The sequence below is a fragment of the Scyliorhinus torazame genome, chromosome 13 (genome assembly GCF_047496885.1).
Source record: "Scyliorhinus torazame isolate Kashiwa2021f chromosome 13, sScyTor2.1, whole genome shotgun sequence".
NCBI lineage: Eukaryota > Metazoa > Chordata > Chondrichthyes > Carcharhiniformes > Scyliorhinidae > Scyliorhinus > Scyliorhinus torazame.
Genome location: NC_092719.1, coordinates 130,856,457 through 130,880,635, shown reverse-complemented (window position 1 = coordinate 130,880,635; position 24,179 = coordinate 130,856,457). Strand labels below are relative to the sequence as shown.

Here is a 24,179-nt window from a genome sequence, read left to right as displayed (position 1 = left end):
CACGTGGACTGTGAGGGGGCTGGGAGGCCCAGTCAAGGGTGCTTGCGCATCTTCAAAGTTTAAAGGCAGATGTAACAATGCAGCAGGAGACTCACCTGAGGGTGAAAGACCAAGTGAGACTTAAAAAGGGCTGGGTTCGTCAGGGGTTTCATTCTGGATTTGACAGAAGAGCTCGAGGGGTAGCAGTAATCGTCAGCAATAGGGTATGATTCCAGATGGAGAAGGTGGTTGCAAATCAGGGGGGTAGGTATGTGATTGTTACAGGGGTGTTGAGGGGAAGGCTAGTGGCGCTGGTAAGTGTATATGGTCCCAATTGGAACGATGTGGGATGGGGCCATCCCTGACTTGGACACACACGAACTGACAGTGGGGGTGGGGGGGACTGGAACTTGGTACAGGAGCCAAAATTGGACAGGTCATGGCTGCGCTTGCTGGCCCCGTCAGGGGGGGCGAAGGTGCTGGCTGGGCTAATGGTGGAAATGGGAGGAGTGGACCCTTGGAGGTTTCTGCACCCGAGGGAGCGGGAGTACTCGTTTTTCTCAGCGGTCCATAAGGTGTACTTGCGGATTGACGTTTTCATGGTGGGGAAGGCGCTGCTGGCTGGGGTAAAAGGGTCAGAGTACTCGGCAATTGCAAATATCAGATCATGCTTTGCATTGGGTGGATATGGCACTGGAGAAGGGGATGGTACAGAGACCAGGGTGGAAGTTAGATGCTAGACTGTTGGGGGACTGAGGGTTCTGTGACAAAATTGAAAAAGTAATTGCGGAATACGTACGTTTTAACTGCACGGGCGAGGTCTCAAAGGCTTTAAAGGCGGTGGTGAGGGGTGAGGTAATCTCGTTCAAGGGGAGGCTAGACAAAGAGGAGAGGTTGGAATGCCAGAGGGTAATAGATGAGATGCTGGAGGTAGACAGGAGGTATGCAGAAGATAGGGACCCAGCGCAGTTGGAAAAGAGGAAGGAACTCCAGGCGAGCTTTCACCGACTATGTACCAGGAAAGCGATACACCAATTGAGGCGAGCAAGGGGGGCAGTATGTTGGCGGGTCAGCTCCGTAGAGAGGCTGCAGCAAGGAAAATTGTCCAGGTGCAGAACTGGGCAGGGTAGTTGGTGGTAGCTCCAGATCAGATTAACAAGGTCTTTAAGGAATTCTTTGAGAGATTATACAGGTCAGAGCCACCTGGGGGAGGCTGGGTGATGCAGGAATTTCTAGATGGGCTGGAGTACCCGAGGTTAGGGGAGGGGGACAGGGCTACATTAGAGGGGGCGATAATGGAGCAGGAGATAAAAGATGCGATTGGGAGAATGCAGTCTGGGAAGGTGGCAGGGCCGGATGGGTTTCCGGTGGAATATTATTAAAAATTCAAAAATAAGCTGGTACCGCTGATGGTGGGGATGTTTGAGGAGGCGATAGGGAAGGGGGTGTTACCACAAACCTTGGGGCAGGCATCTATTTCCCTGTTACTTCAGAAAGATAAGGATCCAACGGAGTGTGGGTCGTATAGGCCCATATCACTTTTAAACGTGGACGCAAAGATATTGGCGAAGGTACTGGCAGGTAGGCTAGAGGAATGCCTCCCGAAGGTGATAGGTGAAGATCAGATGGGGTTTGTGAGAGGGAGGCAGCTCATTTCGAACATAAGGAGGATATTGAACATGGTTATGGTACCGACGGAGGGGAAGGAAACAGAGGTAGTTGTGGCATTGGACGCCGAGAAAGCGTTTGACCAGGTAGAATGGGAGTACTTGATGGCAGTTCTAGAGCGGTTTGGAATTGGACCCAGATTTGTGGACTGGGTAAAGCTATTATATAAGGAGCCGAGGGCCAGCGCCCGCACAAATAACATCAGCTCAGAATACTTTCCTCTCCACCGTGGGACTAGGCAGGGATGTCCTATGTCCCCCCTGCTGTTTGCACTCGCGATTGAGCCATTGGCCATCGCATTAAGAAGTTCGGGGGTCTGGAAAGGGATAGTGCGGGGGGATAGTGCATAGGGAAACCTTATATGCCGATGACTTGTTATTATACGTGTTGGAACGAAGTGTGTTAATAGGGGGAATACTGGAGCTGCTTCGGGTGTTTGGGTCTTTCTCAGGGTACAAATTAAATCTAGACAAAAGTGAATATTTTGTGATGTGTCGGCTGGGGGGGGGGCTGCCATTCCGTTAGGCAGGGACTCACTTTAGATACCTGGGTGTGCAGGTTGCTGAGATTGGGGGGGCTGCGTAGGCATAACATTTCTAGTTTGGTGGGGAGAGTGAAAGCTGATCTGGCAAGGTGGGATGGTCTCCCTCTGTCATTGGCGGGTCGGCTATAGGCGGTTAAAATGAATGTGCTGCCGCGATTCCTGTTTATTTTTCAATGCCTGCCGATTTTTCTGCCAAAGGCATTTTTTAGAGAGATTGAAGGGATGATTACCTCGTTCATATTGGGTGGGAAGGTGGCCAGAATTTAAAAGGTGTTATTACAGAAAGGAAGGCATGCAGGGAATTTGGGTCTTCCAAACCTGATGTATTATTACTGGGTGGCGAATGTGGAGAAGATACGGAGCTGGGTCAGAGGGGCTGACTCCCAATGGGTCAGAATGGAGGAGAGTTTGTGTAGGGGGTTAGGATTGAAGGCGCTAGTGACAGCGCCTCTCCTGACGGCCCCGGGGAGATACACAAGGAGTCCGATAGTAATAGCTTCGTTGAGAATTTGGAGGCAGTTTCAACAGCACTTCGGGTTGGGGGCAGGGTCAAGGGAAATGCCGATTCGGGGGAACCATAGATTTGAGCCAGGGAAGTGGGATGGACATTTTCGGAGATGGGAGGAGAAAGGAATTTGAACACTAAAAGATTTATTTCTTGGGGGTCGTTTAGCAGGATTGAAGGAGTTGGGAGTATGGGCTGGAGCAGGGGGAAATATTTAGATACATTAAGTTTTAAGACTTTGCCAGAAAGGAGATACAGAGTTTTCCAGTAGAGCCGGCTTTCACATTGCTGGAGGAGGTGCTGGCAACAGGGGGACTGGAGAAGGGGGTAGTCTTGGTGGTTTACAAGGCTATTTTGGAGGAGGAGAAGGCGCCACTAGAGGGGATCAAGGCAAAGTGGGAGGAAGAGTTGGGAGAGGGTATGGGGGAGGGGTTCTGGTGTGAGGTGCTCCAGAGGGTGAATGCCTCCACCTTGTGTGCGAGATTGGGGCTGATACAGCTGAAGGTGGTGTATAGAGCGCACCTTACGAGGGCAATTATGAGCTGGCTCTTTCAGGGGGTAGACGATGTGTGTGAACATTGCGGGCGAGGCCCCGCAAACCACGTTCATATGTTTTGGTCCTGTCCAAAGCTGGAGGATTACTGGAAGGAGGCGTTTAGGGTAATCTCTAAAATGGTGCACGTGAAACTGGACCTGGCCCCTTGGGAGGCCATATTTGGGGTCGGACCAGCCGGGATTGGAAACAGGTGCGGAGGCAGATGTTGTAGCCTTCGCCTCGTTGATCGCCCGAAGGCGGATCCTGTTAGGGTGGAGATCAACCTCTTCACCCAGTGCCCTGGCGTGGCCGGGGGACATGCTGGAATTCTGAACGCTTGAAAAGGTCAAATATAAACTGAGGGGAAGGATGGAGGGGTTCTACAATTCATGGGCATTATTCATTATGCACTTTCGAGAATTGGATCACATCGAACATTAGGGAGGTTGGGGGCTGGGAGGGTTGGGGGGAGGGGGACTGTATGTGTTAATGGTGACTACGGGTGATTACTGATTCCTTTTTGTCATTTGTTTATGTTAACATGCGGGCCAATGTCTGGGGTTTGGTGGGAGGATGGGATTGTTGTTATTGATATGGGGATTGACATTACATTTGTTACTGATTATTGTTTATTGTTGGGTGTAAATTTGGGAGAAAATGTGAAAAAGGAGAATAAAAAATATTTTGAAAAATAAATAAATGCAAGCTGGCATGAGAAGAAAAAAATTAGGAGAGATTACATAAACCAGTTTTGTACTTTCTGGAGTGTAAAAGGCGAATAGACAGAGGTTTAAGGGTTTTGAAATGAATTGACAGGATGGATAGAGAGAAACGTTTTCTGTTCGTGGGAGAATATAGAACAATAAGACATAACCTTAAAAATCACAAACAAGACATCCAGGAGAGGAGTTAGGAAACATTTCTTCACACAAAGGATGACAGGAGTGTGGAACTCACAGCATTATCATAGTATAGAAGGAGGCCGTGCAACTGTTGTACCTGCACTAGCTCTCTGAACAAGCAATTCACCTCGTGCCATTCCCCCGTCTTCTCCCTGTAACCCTGCATATTCTTCCATTTCAGAAAACAGTCTAATTCCCTTTGTTGTGCTTCAATTGAACCTGTCTCCACCACACTCTCAGGCACTGAGACAACTCCTTCTCACTAAAATCAGTAGATGTTAACTCAATCAGTAATTTTAAATCAGTGGTTGATAGAGTTCTGCTAGACAAGGGTATACAAGGATATAGAACCAAGGTAGGTTGATGGAGTAAAGATACTGATCAGTCATAATGTAATTGAATGGTGGAACGCGTTCAAGGAGTTGAAATGCCTATTGCTGTTCTTGTGTTTCTATTGAATGGTCTCTCTTGTTAAAACTGATCTTGCCACTTTATCAGCTCAGGCTGAATGCAGTCGAGGTTTGTTGTATGTAGACATGAATTGCTGCTTATCTATTGAATTAGGACTGAACATTGTGCAATTATCATTTATGATGGAGGAAATGTCATTGAAGAATATAGTCAAATCTAAAGCTAAAATGAGGCTCCCAATAATCACAATTATCTTCCTTTTGCCAGGTATAACTCCACCCATTAGAGTGCTTTCCCTGATCCATAATGGCTTTAGTTTTATTCAGGCCCTTTGGTGCCATTATCGACCATGCATAATATCAAACCACACAGGCACCAGGTAGGAGCATTGTATGCAATGTTGTAAACAGCAGAGACATGTTATACTTGTTTTGTTATAGAAATATGGAAAATTTGTGGCACAGATGGAAGTCATTCTGTTCAACATGTCTGTGCCTGCCAGGAAGAGCTATTCAACCTAATCCTACTTTCCAGTTGTTGGTCTGTTGTCCTGTAGATTGCAGCACTTCAAGTGTATACCCACATACTCTTTTTATATGCAATGAGGATTTTGCCTCAACCACCCTTTCAAGTGTGAGTTTCAGACCCCCATCGCCCTCTGGTTGAAAGAAATTTCTCCTCAACTTCCCTCTAATACTTTGCCAATTATTCCAAAGCTATGTGATCTGCCTGCTAAAGCAAATCATGGCTCCTTACTATCTAATCTATTTAGGCCTCTCATAACTTTTACATTTCAATTAAGACTTTCCTCAGTCTCTTGCGTTCCAAAGAAAACAACCTGAGCCTATCCAACCTTTCCTCATAGATACAATTCTCCAATTTTGGCAAAATCCTGGTAAATCCCTCTTTAGTGCCATCATAGCCTTTGTAGTAGTTTACATAGTTCTAGCATAACCTCCCTGCTCTTAGGTTCTTTGCGCAGTCTAATAAAGGGAAATATCCCAGATGCCATTTTAATCATCCTATCTATCTGTGCTGCAACCTTCAGGGATTTTAAGGTCCATCTGTTCATGGAGTCATAGATGTTTACAGCATGGAAACAGGCCTTTTGGCCCAGCTTGTCCATGCCGCCCAGTTTCTATCACTAAGCTAGTCCCACTTGTCCACATTTGGCCCATATCCCTCTATAGTCGTGCCCTTTGGTTCTTCTACAGTCCTCAGCATCCTACTATTTATTGTGTTCCCTTGTCTTCTTTTCCCTCACACATCCCCAGATTTAATTCCATTTGCTTCTTTTCTGCCCTCCTGACCAGCCCACTGATATCTTCCTGCAGTCTACAGTTTTCTTATTCATTATCAACTAAAGGGCCAATTTTTCTACCATCTGCAGAGTTCTTAATCATACTCTTGACCTAACTAGTCTAACAGATTGTTACTGAACACAAAAAACAAAAGACCCAATATGAGCCCTGCGGAACTCCGACTGAAAACAACCTTCCTGTCACGAAACACCTGCCGACCACTACCCTTTGTTTCCTGCCAAGGAGCAAATTTTTTCAACTTTCTACTTGCCCTTGGATCACATGGGCTCTTAGTTTTCTGACAAGTCTGCCACGTGGGACCTTGTCAAAAGCCTTGCTCAAATCCATGTAGACTACATCAAACAAGCTGCCTTCATTGATCCTCCTTGTTACATCCTCAGTCAAAAATCAATCAGCTTGTTCAGACGTGACCTTATCTTAACAAATCCATACTGAATGTGCTAAAATAACTGTGCATTTCTAAGTGAGTTATACTGACCCTCAAAACTTTTTGCAATAACATGCCCACCACACAAGATTAGCTGACTGGTCTGTAATTGCTCGGTCTATCCCTTCTTTACCTTTTAAACAGTACATTATTAGCAGTCTACCAGTCTGGCACATCTCTGTCGTTAGTATTTCCTCCCTTGCTTCTCTTAGCAGCCCGGGATACATTTTATCTGGGCATGGCAGATATTTCAAAGATCTTAAACCTCATAATATTTTCTCTCTTCCTCAGTTTATACTATCCAATGCTCTCACCTATATTTGATCTTGGACACGTAGAAAGATAAGTGTGACTTTTCTTTGCCTGCAGCCTACCAATTATATATTTTACTCCCTGTACTAATTGGATGCAACTGTAAAAGCACATTTATGTGTTGGCTATGTAAAGATTCCAACAAAATAAAGTGAACGTAGTGAACTAATAGAGACTACTACTTCTACAAAAGACAAAGGAAGATACCATTACAAATTGCTTGCTATCCTACAAAGATTACTACAGATTGTCTCCTACTGAGTATCTTAGGGGGGTGCAGAAACTATATTTTTATATCGGAACATCAATGAAGGGGTCCGATAGCTCTGAAGAAGTCATACGGACTTGAAACGTTAACTCTATTTCTCTCACCACAGATGCTGCCAGACCTGCTGAGAATTTCCAGCATTTTCTGTTTTCATTTTAGGTCAGATAGTTCAGTTGGCTTGAGTGTGGTGCAGAGTAATGCCAGCAACGTGGGTTCAATCCCTGTAATGGCTGAGGGAGTTCTTGTGGCCTATCCTCTAGCCTCGGCCTAAAGTGATACCATTGTATAAGTCATGATGAGTGCCCCTCGGACAAGGAAGGAGAGAGGGAGAATTTCAATTAGAAGTATCCAAACAGTCAATTAATGACTCCGTGTGACACATGTGCAGGAAGGCCTTGCATCCCTTCCCTTCTGTTCATCAAATGTGATTGCCATTGAGTCACTAAGGCATTGGTTTACACCTCCCCGCTGCCGCCCCAACCCATAATAACAGACTTTATGCCGAGGATGTTCAGGGCCCTTTCGCTAGTATAATTATTATAATTAGATATTATAACAGAAGGCTATTTTATATGCAGTGCAGGAGTTATATGATCCAAGAAGGAACTCCTTCCTTCTCCCATATCGAAACTTTAATTTTCTTACTCTGAAATCTGAATGGGTCATACATCCTGGTGTTTGGTACACTGCCAAATCTTCTTACAGCAGCTTTGAAAAGTTAGCTCTAAATTAATATGGGCAAGATTCAATTCATTGACTGTGACTGTGAAGAAATCCAGTGGACAGTTTCACTCACCACAATATATATGGGGAATGTGCTCTTCGGGGTGAAATCCTGGAGCTGACACAACACAGGAAACACCTTCTGCTTCCAGACTTCCACAGCGATGAGTTCATGAATCAGTGTGGGGACCTGTAATGAAATCAAGATAGAAATGACAGCTATAAAATCCCATAGGAGCACTCAACTCAGTGCAAGGATTAGACAGCAAGAAGGCTGTGCACCATAATTCAAATTCCAACAGGTCGGCAATCTGGAATCGTAATTTGGGATCAGAAAACACAATACTGGTCAGTTAAAACCCCTGCTGTTTTCAAGACTATCAAAAAACACTGAACTTACAAATCAATTTGCAGCTGGTGATATTTAGGTATTTAGCACCTGAAGTACACACAGCGATGTTGACAGCAAGGGTTAGAGGGATCCAGGACCCTGTAGACTAGCATTCCTTTGGAGGGAGGGAGGAACAAGTGTCAGAATGATGGACCTTTGTCCTGATATTTGACACACATCAAAAACAGAACATGCCCGTTGCAAATGGGCTGATCTCTTTCCACATAGATGCTGCATTAGTATTTCTCTATGAAACAGTTCCTTGTTTCTAACATTGCCAAGACCATCTGTGCTGCATTTATATGGTGAGAAACCATGGGCTGAATTTTCAGAGCAGCCATAAAGGCAGGAATGGAGGTGTGAGAACCCCCAAAATATAATGGTATACTAATTTCAAGGCACTGATCCGAGCATCAGCAATAAGCATCATGGAAAGGCAGGGCCGGGGGTGGGCATACTCACACCACAAGATCTATTGCCGATAGAGTTCCTTGGGAGATGACTGAGAATCAGTGCTGCAAGAGACTTCAACTCTTCAGGTAGACGGTCACAGGCGTCTGAGCACTATTGCAGAGGCTCTTGCACGTTCTGCTGTGTCCTCTGCCAGGATCAATTGGACCTATTGTTCAAACTCCTGGTAGGTCTGTAGCCCCCTCTAGGAAAAGCTCTCCGTGCCTTTTCACACTGCACGGAGGGGTTTTCTGCATGGGCTGCTGCCCTTAACTTCCTTGCTCTCGCCCGTCGCCTGGACAAGCCTTGTTGCCATTCGGCGGTGGAGATCCCACCACGGAGGAGTCCTCCTTTTAACATCAGGGATCTGGGGCAGAAGGTATGTCTGCAGGAGTTCCGTAGAACCAGAGGATGCACTGGTTCAGACTCACAAGGTGTCTACCCTTTTTGTAGCCTTGTGGAGTTCATGGACCATGCTTATATAAATTGTTTTAGACTGCACCTCCTTCTCAGTTACTTAGAAAACCTTTTGTTGCAGTTTTGTTTGCACTTTAGCCTCACACTCCTGATCTACAGGCACCTGGTGCAGAGAGGGGCAGTGAAGGAGGAGGACCTCCTTGCGAACCTGCTCTCGCACTTTACCGAATTTGCGATCTATAGATCCAGGCAGCAGATGATTGAGGGGATCGTCTGTCCCGACTGTCTGCCCCTTTACCATGGCTACATTCACAGCCAGGTGTCCCTGGAGAGGGAACATGTGGTGTCCACTGGCACCCTCAAGGCCTTCCGTGCCCATTGGGTGCTGCAAGGGCTGGAGTGCTTTTTAAAAAAGCTGGAGTGCTTTTACACCCACCAACAATAAACAATAATCAGTAACGAATGCAATGTCAATCCCCATATCAACAACAACAGCTTTGCGCAAGTGAAGGAGACTAAGCCAGAGTGAGACACATCCAGAGTGGGAATTTAGAACGTGGTAATTTGGTGCAGTGAGGTAATCAGGAAAGGAAAGTGGTAAGTCTAATTCTGCTGTTTTTCAGTTAAACGTGCAGTGTGTAGCTTAGTGTCTGATTGGCTGCAGCTGCCCCCACCCTAATTGCTGAGAGGCAGTTATCTGTCAGTCACCTGAGGCCTGTTTAGTGGCACAAAGGTGCACATTGTATTCTTCTTCTCTTTGAAGCTTAAGTAGTGTGAGTCACCCTGGTTAGCTGAGGTCTGTATAAAAGACAGACAGAAAGCGCACTCAGGAAGCTTTGCACTTAGAAGCATGCAGGTGGCGGAAAGCGTCATAGATAGCAGTTATATAAATGTGGTCACACCCAAGGTGCAGGCAGAGAAACAGGTGACCACCAGAAGGGGCAGGCTGGCAGTGCAGGAATCCCCTGTGGTTGTTCCCCCTCTCGAACAGGTATACCCCTTTGGATACTGTCGGGAGGGATAGCCTATCAGGTGAAAACAGCAGCAGCCAGAGCAGTGGCACCACGGCTGGCTCGGATGTTCAGCAGGAAGGGTCAAAGTGCAGAAGAGCAATAGTCATAGGGGACTCTAGTCAGGGGCACAGATAGGCGCTTCTGTGGACGTGAAAGAGACTCCAGGATGGTATGTTGCCTCCCTGGTGCCAGGGTCCAGGATGTCTCCGAACGGGTAGCGGGCATGCTGAAGGAGGAAGGCAAACAGGCAGAGGTCATTGTACATATTGGTACTAACGACAGAGGAAGGGGCATGAAGTCCTGCAGCAGGAGTTCAGGGAGGTAGGCAGAAAGTTAAAAGACAGGACCTTTAGGGTTGTAATCTTGGGATTACTCCCTGTGCCACGTGCCAGTGAGGCTAGAAATAGGAAGATAGAGCAGCTAAACACGTGGCTAAACAGCTGGTGTAGGAGGGAGGGTTTCCGTTATCTGGACCACTGGGAGCTCTTCTGGGGCAGGTGTGACCTGTATAAGAAGGACGGGTTGCATCTAAACTGGAGAGGCATAAATATCCTGGCCGCGAGGTTTGCTAGTGTCACACGGTAGGGTTTAAACTAGTATGGCAGGGGGGTGGGTACCGGAGCAATAGGCCAGAAGGTGAAAGCATTGAGGGAGAACTAGGGAATAGGGTCAGTATGGCTATGAGGAAGAGCAGACAGGGAGATGTTGCTGAAAACAGCGGGTCTGGTGGCCTGAAGTGCATATGTTTTAATGCAAGAAGTATTACGGGTAAGGCAGGTGAACTTCGAGCTTGGATTAGTACTTGGAACTATGATGTTGTTGCCATTACAGAGACCTGGTTGAGGGAAGGACAGGATTGGCAGCTAAACCGTTCCAGGATTTAGATGTTTCAGGCGGAATAGAGGGGGATGTAAAAGGGGTGGCGGAGTTGCGCTACTGGTTAGGGAGAATATCACAGCTGTACTACGGGAGGATTTCTCAGAGGGCAGCGAGGCTATATGGGTAGAGATCAAGAATAAGAAGAGTGCAGTCACAATGTTGGGGGTTTACTACAGGCCTCCCAACAGCCAGTGGGAGATAGAGGAGCAGATAGGTAGACAGATTTTGGAAACGAGTAAGAACAACAGGGTTGTTGTGATGGGAGACTTCAACTTCCCTAATATTGACTGGGACTCACTTAGTGCTGGAGGCCTGGACGGGGCAGAGTTTGTAAGGAGCATCCAGGAGGTCTTCTTAAAACAATATGTAGACAGTCCAACTAGGGAAGGGGCTGTACTGGACCTGGTATTGGGGAATGAGCCCGGCCAGGTGGCAGAAGTTTCAGTAGGGGAGCATTTCGGGAACAGTGACCACAATTCAGTAAGTTTTAAAGTGCTGGTGGACAAGGATAAGAGTGGTCTTCGGGTGAATGTGCTAAATTGGGGAAGGCTAATTATAACAATATTAGGTGGGTATTGAAAAACCTAGATTGGGGGAGGATGTTTGAGGGTAAATCAACATCTGACATGTGGGAGGCTTTCAAGTGTCAGTTGAAAGGAATTCAGGACCGGCATGTTCCTGTGCGGAAGAAGGATAAATATGGCAAATTTCAGGAACCTTGGATAACGAGAGATATTGTAGGCCTCGTCAAAAAGAAAAAGGAGGCATTTGCAGGGCTAGAAGGCTGGGAACAGACGAAGCCTGTGTGGAATATAAGGAAAGTAGGAAGGAACTTAAGCAAGGAGTCAGGAGGGCTAGAAGAGATCACAAAAAGTAATTGGCAAATAGGGTTAAGGAAAATCCCAAGGCTTTTTACACATACATAAAAAGCAAGAGGGTAGCCAGGGGAAGGGTTGGCCCACTGAAGGATAGGCAAGGGAATCTATGTGTGGAGCCAGAGGAAATGGGCGAGGTACGAAATGAATATTTTGCATCAGTATTCACCAATTAGAAGGAATTGGTGGATGTTGAGGTTGGAGAAGGTGTAGATAGCCTGGGTCACATTGAGATGAAAAAGACGAGGTGTTGGGCGTCTTGAAAAATATTACGGTAGATAAGTCCCCAGGGCCGGATGGGATCTACCCCAGAATACTGAAGGAGGCTGGAGAGGAAATTGCTGAGGCCTTTACAGAAATCTTTGGATCCTCACTGACTTCAGGTGATGTCCCGGAGGACTGGAGAATAGCCAATGTTGTTCCTTTGTTTAAGAAGGGTTACAAGGATAATCCAGGGAACTACAGGCCGGTGAGCCTTACGTCAGTGGTAGGGAAATTACTGGAGAGAATTCTTCGAGACAGGATCTACTCCCATTTGGAAGCAAATGGACGTATTAGTGAGAGGCAGCATGGTTTTGTGAAGGGGAGGTCATGTCTCACTAACTTGATAGAGTTTTTCAAAGAGGTCACAAAGATGATTGATGCAGGTAGGGCAGTGGATGTTGTCTATATGGACTTCAGTAAGGCCTTTGACAAGATCCTTCATGGTAGACTGGTACAAAAGGTGAAGTCACATGGGATCAGGGGTGAGCTGGCAAGGTGGATACAGAACTGGCTCGGTCCTAGAAGGCAGAGAGTAGCAATGAAAGGGTGCTTTTCTAATTGGAGGGCTGTGACTAGTGGTGTTCCGCAGGGATCAGTGCTGGAACATTTGCTGTTCGTAGTATATAGAAATGATTTGGAGGAAAATGTAACTGGTCTGATTAGTAAGTTTGCAGACGACACAAAGTTTGGTGGAATTGCGGATAGCGATGAGGACTGTCAGAGGATACAGCAGGATTTAGATTGTTTGGAGACTTGGGCGGAGAGATGGCAGATGGAGTTTAATCCGGACAAATGTGAGGTAATGCATTTTGGATGGTCTAATGCAGGTAGGGAATATACAGTGAATGGTAGAACCCTCAAGAGTATTGAAAGTCAGAGGGATCTCGGTGTCCAGGTCCACAGGTCACTGAAAGGGGCAACACAGGTGGAGAAGGTAGTCAAGAAGGCTTACGGCATGCTTGCCTTCATTGGCTGGTGCTTTGAGTATAAGAATTGGCAAGTCATGTTGCAGCTGTATAGAACCTTCGTTAGGCCACACTTGGAGTATCGTGTTCAATTCTGGTCACCACACTACCAGAAGGATGTGGAGGCTTTAGAGAGGGTGCAGAAGAGATTTACCAGGATGTTGCCTGGTATGGAGGGCATTAGCTATGAGGAGCGGTTGAATAAACTCGTTTTGTTCTCACTGGAACGACGGAGGTTGTTGTGGAAAAAAATAGCCAGCACTTCGAGGTTTCGCAAAGGTCTTTTATTCAACACGAAGTTCGTGGAGGGAGTTAGAGTGACCACAGTCCTTCAAATTGTCCCCACCTTACAAGAGTATAGTAGTACTTTATATGGTTCAATAAGCAATATTTAGAAAAACGAGGCATTCCTTTGATAAGCCCAGAGACAGAAAAGCGAGCAGCTTTAAACAACAGGCCTTGAATTCCCAGCCTAAGAACAATAATAATTGTCTACTCTCAGCAAAATGTGCAGCTGTGCACTTCTTTACATAGTCTGACCTTCTGCCTATTACGTGCAGAACTTCTTGACTGAAATAAAGCTAATATATCCATCATGCTTTGCCAAGTGCCTATTGCCATGAAATATAGTCAAGCAGCCAGTTAAGAAGGAATACAGGGTATCAAGGCAACTAATCTGCCAACTAAAGTCCCTTCTACAGAGGTTGAGCGGGGACCTGATAGAGGTCTACAAAACTATGAGGGGCATAGACAGAGTGGATAGTCAGAGGCGTTTCCCCAGGGTAGAGGGGTCAATTACTAGGGGGCATAGGTTTAAGGTGTGAGGGGCAAGGTTTAGAGGAGATGTATGAGGCAAGTTTTTTTACACAGTGGGTAGTGGGTGCTTGGACCTCGCTGCCGGAGGAGGTGGTGGAAGCAGGGACGATAGTGACATTTAAGGGGCATCTTGAATAGGATGGGAATAGAGGGATACGACGCAGGAAGTGTAGAGGATTTTAGTTTAGACGGGCAGCATGGACTGCACGGGCTTGGAGGGCCGATGGGCCTGTTCCTGTGCTGTACTTTTCTTTGTTCTTTGTTCTTTAACAATCCCATCCTCCTACCAAACCCCCAAACAGCAGCCCGCAAGTTAACATAAACAAATAACAAAGAGGAAATAGGAATCACCCATAGTCATCATTAACACATACAGTTCCCCGCCCCAAGCCTCCCAACGCCCCCCCCTCCTCCTCAATGTTCGATGTAATCCAATTCTTGAAAGTGCATAATGAATAACGCCCATGAATTGTAGAACCCCTCCATCCTTCCCCTCAGTTTATATTTGACCTTTTCAAGCGTTCAGAATTCCAGCATGTCCCCCGGCCACGCCAGGGCACTGGGTGAAGAGGTTGATCTCCACCCTAACAGGATCCGCCTTCGGGCGATCAACGAGGCGAAGGCTACAACATCTGCCTCCGCACCCGTTTCCAATCCCGGCTGGTCCGACACCCTAAATATAGCCTCCCGAGGGCCCGGGTCCAGTTTCACGTACACTACTTTAGAAATTACTCGAAAAACTTCCTTCCAGTAATCCTCCAGCTTTGGTCAGGACCAAAGCATATGAACGTGGTTTGCGGGACCGCCCTCCGCAGCGTTCACACACATCTTCTTCCCCCTCAAAGAGCCAGCTCATCCTCGCCCTTGTGAGGTGTGCTCTATACACCACCTATAGCTGTATCAGCCCCAACTTCGCGCACAAGGTGGAGGCGTTCACTTTCCAGAGCATCTCACACCAGAGGGGCTGGGGTGCTTATTGACCCCTTTAATCACATGTTGGTTTGATGTTTTGAAGTTTCATTTGTGATTCCTTTTTGATTAAGGCAGTTTCCCTTTAAGGGACTCTATTCCTTTAATTTGTCGCTCAGATTATTTGATTTAGTTTACTTGGTTATTTGTGTTCATCAAAATAGTTGCAGCACTGGTCACTATGCCCTGCCAAAGGCCATCAGAGTCACTGTGGCCATGAATTTCCTCACTTCTGGCTTCTTCCAAGAACCAGCTGTGGACAATAGAGGCATCTCAAACATGGCTGCAGAAAGACTTCTGTATGTCACTGGTTGCTAATATATCTTTAACAGAGCAGACAGTACATCATTTAACCACAGGTATGGCCTCACAGGGCATTGGGTTTCACCTCCAGTGTTGTATTCCTGTGGACGCAGAGATCATCGATTGCACCCATGTGGCCATCAAGGCAGTAAACCAACCAGCCAACAGGAAGGGCTTCCATTCCCTCAATGTCCAACTGATCTGTGACCACAAGTTTCTTTTACTTGTGGGCTTGCTTTCCTGGATACTACCACAACTCCATCATCCTTCAGTAGTCCAGGTTGCCTCAGATCTTTACTCCAGCCCCTAATGTGTGTGAATGGATCCGAGAGGATAAGGCGGATCTCTAGAAGAGATAGTTACTGGCAACCACTACAGGCAACTCACGCAGAAGTGATTGAACTGATGTTACCTTCTCAGTAGGATAACAATTGAGCAAGCCACTCTGCTTCTGAAGGTGCAATTTTGTGTCTGGATTTGTTATTTGGTGCTCTCCAATATCCTCCTGCAAGGCTGTCAAGTACTGGTCTGCTGCATTCTCCAAAACATGGCCCTTCAGGGAAATGTGGACCTTGAGGATGGTGAGGCCCTGGAAGGAGACAGCTCATCAGGCAGGGAGCAGGAGGTGAACGAGTAGAAGGAAGTGGAGGCTGTCACAAAAATGGCTCCTTATTTAAAAAAAAGATAAAATGTTACTTTCAACTGACTGTGAATTCTGTACTTTAAAAGATGAGACAGCAAACTGCTTTAAAATGCAAGGCAATCTTCCAAGATAAAGGTGAGTAAAGCAAACAAAAAACCCTTCCAAAAAAGAAGTGTGAAGTGAGAGACATTTCAAATGAAATCTACAGACACCAACACCCAGCATTCTGAGCAAGAGATTAAAAATGTAAAATGCTGAATTTTAATCAACAGTCTGGACAATGGGAACTGCTAACCAACCAACCAGATAGACCCAACAGACTCTCAAACCCCCTGTGGATGAAATAACACCATCTCCTGTTGGTTTATACAATTTTGGAATGTTTCTGAGATAAAAGATCAAAATGTGATTACTTATTCGACAATGACTGTAAGACTTGTTAATCAAATTCCTTTTTGGGAATTTATAAAACAGAACTGTACAGCACAGTACAGGCCCTTTGACCCACGATGTTGTGCCGAACTAGTCTGAAACTAAGATCAAATCAACCTACTCCCAATCACTCTAGTGCACTCCATATGCCTATCCAATAACTGCTTGAAAGTTCCTAAAGTGTCTGACTCCACTGCCATAGCTGGGAGTGCGGTCCATGCCCCAACCACTCTCTGAGTAAAGAACCTACCTCTGACATTCCTCCTATATCTTCCACCTTGAACCTTATAGTTATGCCCCCTTGTACAGCTACATCCACCCGAGGAAAAAGTCGCTGAACGTCCACTCTATCTATCCCTCTCATCATCTTATACACCTCAACTAAGTCACCTCTCATCCTCCTTCGCTCCAATGAGAAGAATGCTAGCTCCCTCAACCTTTCCTCATAAGACCTACCCTCCAATCCAGGCAGCATCCTGGTAAATCTCCTTTGCACCCTTTCCAATGCTTCCACATCCTTCCTATAATGAGGTGACCAGAACTGCACACAATACTCCAAATGTGTTCTAACCAAGGTCTTGTACAGTTGCAGCACAACCTCACAGCTCTTAAACTCAATCCCCCGTTAATAAATGCTTTCTTCACGGCTCTATCCACTTGGGTGGCAACTTTCAGAGATCTATGGACATGAACTCCGAGATCTCTCTGCTCCTCCACATTCTTCAGAACCCTGCCGTTAACCCTGTAATCCGCATTCAAATTTGTCCTACCAAAATGAATCACCTCACACTTATCAGAGTTAAACTCCACTGCCACTTTTCAGCCCAGCTCTGCATCCTATCAATGTCTCTTTGCAGCCTACAACAGCCCTCCACATTATCCACTACTCCACCAATCTTGGTGTCATCAGCAAATTTACTAACCCAATCTTCAACTCTATCATCCAAGTCATTGATAAAAATCACAAATAGCAGAGGACCCAGCACTGATCCCTGTGGTACACCCCTGGTGACTGGGCTCCAGGATGAAAATTTACCATCTACCACCACCCTCTGTCTTCTTTGTGATAGCCAGTTACTGATCCAATCTGCCAAATTTCCCTCTATGCCATGCCTCCTTACTTTCTACATGAGCGACCATGGGGCACCTTATCAAACGCCTTACAAAAATCCATGTATACGACATCAACTGCTCTACCTTCATCTATGTACTTAGTTACCTCCTCAAAGAATACAATCAAAATTGTGAGGCATGATATAGACAGGAATTTTTAAGGATTGGTTTTTCCAGACATAGAGAGAGGTCATCCTAAATGAGATGGAAATGTCAATATTAGTTGCCACGGCCTAATAGAAATTGGATGTTATTAGCCTGAAAATGATGTTGGTCATTTATCATCCCGTTTACTCTGACACTTCAGTCACTGCCAGCTAGGGTGCTGAGAAAGGGGGGCTAGAGTGCCTCTATTTGCATTGGTGTTGAGCTCCCTGACCATCAGTCATTAAAGGGACCAGAGGAAGCCTATCAAAAAATGCACCAAAGAAATTTTGAACTTTATTTTCTGTGGGATTATGAGGAGAAAGAATACTTTTCCTGATCCTCCAAAAATACTCTTGCACAGATTCAACCATACTCTCCCCTCCACCAGGATCACATGCCTCCAATTTATTATTGTAATACATTGTTTCCAATTATCTTCAAAGATATACAACATTCCTGAAGAACACAATCTCCTTCACACAACAGACAGCTGTCTACGAGAGTGCCACAGTTGAATGGGATGAATGCTATGCAGCCAGTTGTCTAAATAACTACTATGGTGAAGATGAACATCTTGCCAAGGTCAATCCCGTACCCCCACTACTTGCCTTCAAACAACTGCGCAACCTCAAATGGCAGTCGATTTCGGCATGAGAACAGCTGGTGAGTCAGTTTCAGCGGGAGCATTGCGGAAGGAGGTTGCTGGGAGGTAAGTCAACCTTTAAAAGCACTTGTCTTTGCAGGGGCAGGCCAGTCTATTTGGGCGTGAGAACAGCTGGTGAGTCAGTTTCAGCGGGAGCATTGCGGAAGGAGGTTGCTGGGAGGTAAGTCAACCTTTAAAAACACTTGTCTTTGCAGGGGCAGGCCAGTCGATTTGGGCGTGAGAACAGCTGGTGAGTCAGTTTCAGCGGGAGCATTGCGGAAGGAGGTTGCTGGGAGGTAAGTCAACCTTTAAAAGCACTTGTCTTTGCAGGGGCAGGCCAGTCGATTTCGGCGTGAGAACAGCTGGTGAGTCAGTTTCAGCGGGAGCATTGCGGAAGGAGGTTGCTGGGAGGTAAGTCAACCTTTAAAAGCACTTGTCTTTGCAGGGGCAGGCCAGTCGATTTGGGCGGGAGTGGAGCTGGCTGGTTAGTCAATTTCAGCAGGAGCTGAGAATTTTTCTTCCTTTTTTTAAATTAGTTTTTTAGGCGGGAACAGGAAGTCGACCCGCGGACGTCTGGGAAGACCCTCACCAATAAATTCTGGTGGAGAGGAAACCCGAGACACTACACGTGTAGTGTCTCCCACCCACCCTCCTCCTCTAACCTAATAATAATAAAACCCATTGGTCTGAGGTAAGTACCATATTTTATTATATTATTATTATTTTTTATAAAAATTTAATTTAGTTGTTAGCCAGATCTTGGTAGAAAGTTAGAGGAATGGCAGGGAAGGGAGTGCAATGTTCCTCCTGCAGGATGTTTGAGGTGAGGGATGCAGTTAGTGTCCCTGCTGATTTTACCTGCAGGAAGTGCTGCCATCTCCAGCTCCTCCAAGACCGAGTTAGGGAACTGGAGCTGGAGTTGGAAGAACTTCGGATCATTCGGGAGGCAGAAGGGGTCATAGATAGCAGCTTCAGGGAATTAGTTACACCAAAGATTGGAGATAGGTGGGTAACTGTAAGAGGGACTGGGAAAAAGCAGTCAGTGCAGGGATCCCCTGCGGTCGTTCCCCTGAGAAACAAGTATACCGCTTTCGATACTTGTGGGGGGGGGGGACTTACCAGGGGTAAGCCATGGGGTACGGGTCTCTGGCACGGAGTCTGTCCCTGTTGCTCAGAAGGGAAGGGGGGAGAGGAGCAGAGCATTAGTAATTGGGGACTCTATAGTCAGGGGCACAGATAGGAGATTTTGTGGGAGCGTGAGAGACTCGCGTTTGGTATGTTGCCTCCCAGGTGCAAGGGTACGTGATGTCTCGGATCGTGTTTTCCAGGTCCTTAGGGGGGAGGGGGAGCAGCCCCAAGTCGTGGTCCACATTGGCACTAACGACATAGGTAGGAAAGGGGACAAGGATGTCAGGCAGGCTTTCAGGGAGCTAGGATGGAAGCTCAGAACTAGAACAAACAGAGTTGTTATCTCTGGGTTGTTGCCCGTGCCACGTGATAGTGAGATGAGGAATAGGGAGAGAGAGCATTTAAACACGTGGCTATAGGGATGGTGCAGGCGGGAGGGATTCAGATTTTTGGATAACTGGGGCTCTTTCTGGGGAAGGTGGGACCTCTACAGACAGGATGGTCTACATCTGAACCTGAGGGGCACAAATATCCTGGGGGGGAGATTTGTTAGTGCTCTTTGGGGGGGTTTAAACTAATGCAGCAGGGGCATGGGAACCTGGATTGTAGTTTTAGGGTAAGGGAGAATGAGAGTATAGAGGTCAGGAGCACAGATTTGACGTCGCAGGAGGGGGCCAGTGTTCAGGTAGGTGGTTTGAAGTGTGTCTACTTCAATGCCAGGAGTATACGAAACAAGGTAGGGGAACTGGCAGCATGGGTTGGTACCTGGGACTTCGATGTTGTGGCCATTTCGGAGACATGGATAGAGCAGGGACAGGAATGGATGTTGCAGGTTCCGGGGTTTAGGTGTTTTAGTAAGCTCAGAGAAGGAGGCAAAAGAGGGGGAGGTGTGGCGCTGCTAGTCAAGAGCAGTATTACGGTGGCGGAGAGGATGCTAGACGGGGACTCTTCTTCCGAGGTAGTATGGGCTGAAGTTAGAAACAGGAAAGGAGAGGTCACCCTGTTGGGAGTTTTTTATAGGCCTCCTAATAGTTCTAGGGATGTAGAGGAAAGGATGGCGAAGATGATTCTGGATATGAGCGAAAGTAACAGGGTAGTTATTATGGGAGACTTTAACTTTCCAAATATTGACTGGAAAAGATATAGTTCGAGTACAATAGATGGGTCGTTTTTTGTACAGTGTGTGCAGGAGGGTTTCCTGAAACAATATGTTGACAGGCCAACAAGAGGCGAGGCCACGTTGGATTTGGTTTTGGGTAATGAACCAGGCCAGGTGTTGGATTTGGAGGTAGGAGAGCACTTTGGGGACAGTGACCACAATTCGGTGACGTTTACGTTAATGATGGAAAGGGATAAGTATACACCGCAGGGCAAGAGTTATAGCTGGGAGAAGGGCAATTATGATGCCATCAGACGTGACTTGGGGGGGATAAGGTGGAGAAGTAGGCAGCAAGTGTTGGGCACACTGGATAAGTGGGGCTTGTTCAAGGATCAGCTACTGCGTGTTCTTGATAAGTATGTACCGGTCAGACAGGGAGGAAGGCGTAGAGCGAGGGAACCGTGGTTTACCAAGGAAGTGGAATCTCTTGTTAAGAGGAAGAAGGAGGCCTATGTGAAGAGGAAGTGTGAAGTTTCGGTTGGGGTGATGGATAGTTACAAGGTAGCGAGGAAGGATCTAAAGAGAGAGCTAAGACGAGCAAGGAGGGGACATGAGAAGTATTTGGCAGGAAGGATCAAGGAAAACCCAAAAGCTTTCTATAGGTATGTCAGGAATAAGCGAATGACTAGGGAAAGAGTAGGACCAGTCAAGGACAGGGATGGGAAATTGTGTGTGGAGTCTGAAGAGATAGGCGAGATACTAAATGAATATTTTTCGTCAGTATTCACTCAGGAAAAAGATAATGTTGTGGAGGAGAATGCTGAGCCCCAGGCTAATAGAATAGATGGCATTGAGGTACGTAGGGAAGAGGTGTTGGCAATTCTGGACAGGCTGAAAATAGATAAGTCCCCGGGACCTGATGGGATTTATCCTAGGATTCTCTGGGAGGCCAGGGAAGAGATTGCTGGACCTTTGGCTTTGATTTTTAGGTCATCATTGGCTACAGGAATAGTGCCAGAGGACTGGAGGACAGCAAATGTGGTCCCTTTGTTCAAAAAGGGGAGCAGAGACAACCCCGGCAACTATAGACCGGTGAGCCTCACGTCTGTAGTGGGTAAAGTCTCGGAGGGGATTATAAGAGACAAGATTTATAATCATCTAGATAGGAATAATATGATCAGGCATAGTCAGCATGGCTTTGTGAAGGGTAGGTCATGTCTCACAAACCTTATTGAGTTCTTTGAGAAGGTGACTGAACAGGTAGACGAGGGTAGAGCAGTTGATGTGGTGTATATGGATTTCAGCAAAGCGTTTGATAAGGTTCCCCATGGTAGGCTATTGCAAAAAATACGGAGGCTGGGGATTGAGGGTGATTTAGAGATGTGGATCAGAAATTGGCTAGCTGAAAGAAGACAGAGGGTGGTGGTTGATGGGATATGTTCAGAATGGAGTACAGTCACAAGTGGAGTACCACAAGGATCTGTTCTGGGGCCGTTGCTGTTTGTCATTTTTATCAATGACCTAGAGGAAGGCGCAGAAGGGTGGGTGAGTAAATTTGCAGACGATACTAAAGTCGGTGGTGTTGTCGATAGTGTGGAAGGATGTAGCAGGTTACAGAGGGATATAGATAAGCTGCAGAGCTGGGCTGAGAGGTGGCAAATGGAGTTTAATGTAGAGAAGTGTGAGGTGATTCACTTTGGAAGGAATAACAGGAATGCGGAATATTTGGCTAATGGTAAAGTTCTTGAAAGTGTGGATGAGCAGAGGGATCTAGGTGTCCATGTACATAGATCCCTGAAAGTTGCCACCCAGGTTGATAGGGTTGTGAAGAAGGCCTATGGAGTGTTGGCCTTTATTGGTAGAGGGGTTGAGTTCCGGAGTCGGGAGGTCATGTTGCAGCTGTACAGAACTCTGGTACGGCCGCATTTGGAGTATTGCGTACAGTTCTGGTCACCGCATTATAGGAAGGACGTGGAGGCTTTGGAGCGGGTGCAGAGGAGATTTACCAGGATGTTGCCTGGTATGGAGGGAAAATCTTATGAGGAAAGGCTGATGGACTTGAGGTTGTTTTCGTTGGAGAGAAGAAGGTTAAGAGGAGACTTAATAGAGGCATACAAAATGATCAGGGGGTTGGATAGGGTGGACAGTGAGAGCCTTCTCCCGCGGATGGATATGGCTGGCACGAGGGGACATAACTTTAAACTGAGGGGTAATAGATATAGGACAGAGGTCAGAGGTAGGTTCTTTACGCAAAGAGTAGTGAGGCCGTGGAATGCCCTACCTGCTACAGTAGTGAACTCGCCAACATTGAGGGCATTTAAAAGTTTATTGGATAAACATATGGATGATAATGGCATAGTGTAGGTTAGATGGTTTTTGTTTCGGTGCAACATCGTGGGCCGAAGGGCTGTACTGCGCTGTATTGTTCTATGTTCTATGTAAACCATTGTTTGCAGCAAACTACCCAGCGTTCAGAACAGCGACCACGACACCACACAACCCTGCCAAGGCAATCCCTGCATGACTTGCCAGATCATCGACATGGGTACCACCATTACACATGAGAACACCACCGACCAGGTACGCAGTACATACTCGTGCGACTCGGCCAACGTTGTCTACCTCATACACTGCAGGAAAGGATGTCCCAAAACATGGTACATTGGCGAGACCATGCGGACGCTGCGACAACGGATGAACGGACATCGCGCGACAATCGCCAGGCAGGAATGTACCCTTCCAGTCGGGGAACACTTCAGCAGTCAAGGGCATTCAGCCTCTGATCTCCGGGTAAATGTTCTTCAAGGCGGCCTTCAGGACGCCCGACAACACAAAATTGCCGAGCAGAAACTTATAGCCAAGTTATGCACACATGAGTACGGCCTTAACCGGGACCTTGGATTCATGTCGCATTACATTTACCCCCCCCGCCCCCCCCCCCACCATCTGGCCTGGGCTTGCAAAATCCTACCAATTGTCCTGGCTTGAGACAATTCGCACCTCTTTAACCTGGGGTTACCCCTATCTCTGGATCTGTAAAGACTTATTTACCTGCAAATGCTCGCATTCAAAGCATTGTCTTGCATCTTTGACTTTGTCTATATATGTTTCTGGAACATACCTCTTCATTCACCTGAGGAAGGAGCAGTGCTCCAAAATCTAGTGATTTGAAACAAACCTGTTGGACTTTAACCTGGTGTTGTAAGACTTCTTACTGTAAATAGCTACTGTCATTGGAGAAGACATCTGTAAGGAAAGACGGATTGAATGCCTTAGAGATATAACTTAAGGTCATAATTATCATAGTACTGAACAAATCATGACCCAAACATTTTAAGCTATGTTGGTGAAAGCAACGCTTATTTACAGATTTTATTTCAAACACCAAAGGCACGATTCTCCGGGAAGATTTCGAAGTGTGGTAACGAGCGGGAACTGCTGCGAGCTTCCCGGAGCTCGGCCCAGCGAGGCCAGCAGCGCAATACAATGCTCATTGGTCCACTTAACGAGGCCCCTGGAGTGTCACACGACAAATGAAGGCTCGACAGCCGATTCACAGGACCGCGCTCACCAGCCCCCCGCTAACGAGGTCAAGCAGCACTTAACAGCTCTTGCATAGCCAACCCCACTCATCTCACAGTTATGGCTCTGAGACAACTGGCCCCAAGACTTGGAGTCGCGGACCTGGGGAGGCTCCGAGACGCTGTCCAGGCCAGGAGGAATGTCTTGTTCCCCCGAGGGTCACGGAGGGTGAGCCACAGGGCCCTAACGGCAGCACGATAGCACAGTGATTAGCACAGTTGCTTCACAGCTCCAGGGTCCCAGGTTTGGTTCCTGGCTTGGGTCACTGTCTGTGCGGAGTCTGCACATTCTCCTCGTGTCTGCGTGGGTTTCCTCTGGGTGCTCCCGTTTCCTCCCACAGTCCAAAGATGTGCAGGTTCGGTGGATTGGCCACGATAAATTTCCCTCAGTGTCCAAAAGAAAAAGGTTAGGTGGGGTTACTGGGATAGGGTGGCGGCGTGGCCTAAGTAGGGTG

General features: G+C 46.8%; 1 protein-coding gene across 3 annotated transcripts in view; it reads right to left on the bottom strand.

The window, feature by feature from the left end:
• The window catches only part of zmynd10 (zinc finger, MYND-type containing 10), a 113,021-nt gene that overhangs the window by 75,426 nt on the left and 13,416 nt on the right, over positions 1-24,179 (bottom strand). For all 3 annotated transcript variants that reach the window (XM_072472151.1, XM_072472152.1, XM_072472153.1), the window contains exon 3: positions 7,670-7,786. In XM_072472151.1, coding sequence (XP_072328252.1) covers positions 7,670-7,786 — 117 coding nt within the window. The remainder of the gene's footprint in view (positions 1-7,669; positions 7,787-24,179) is intronic.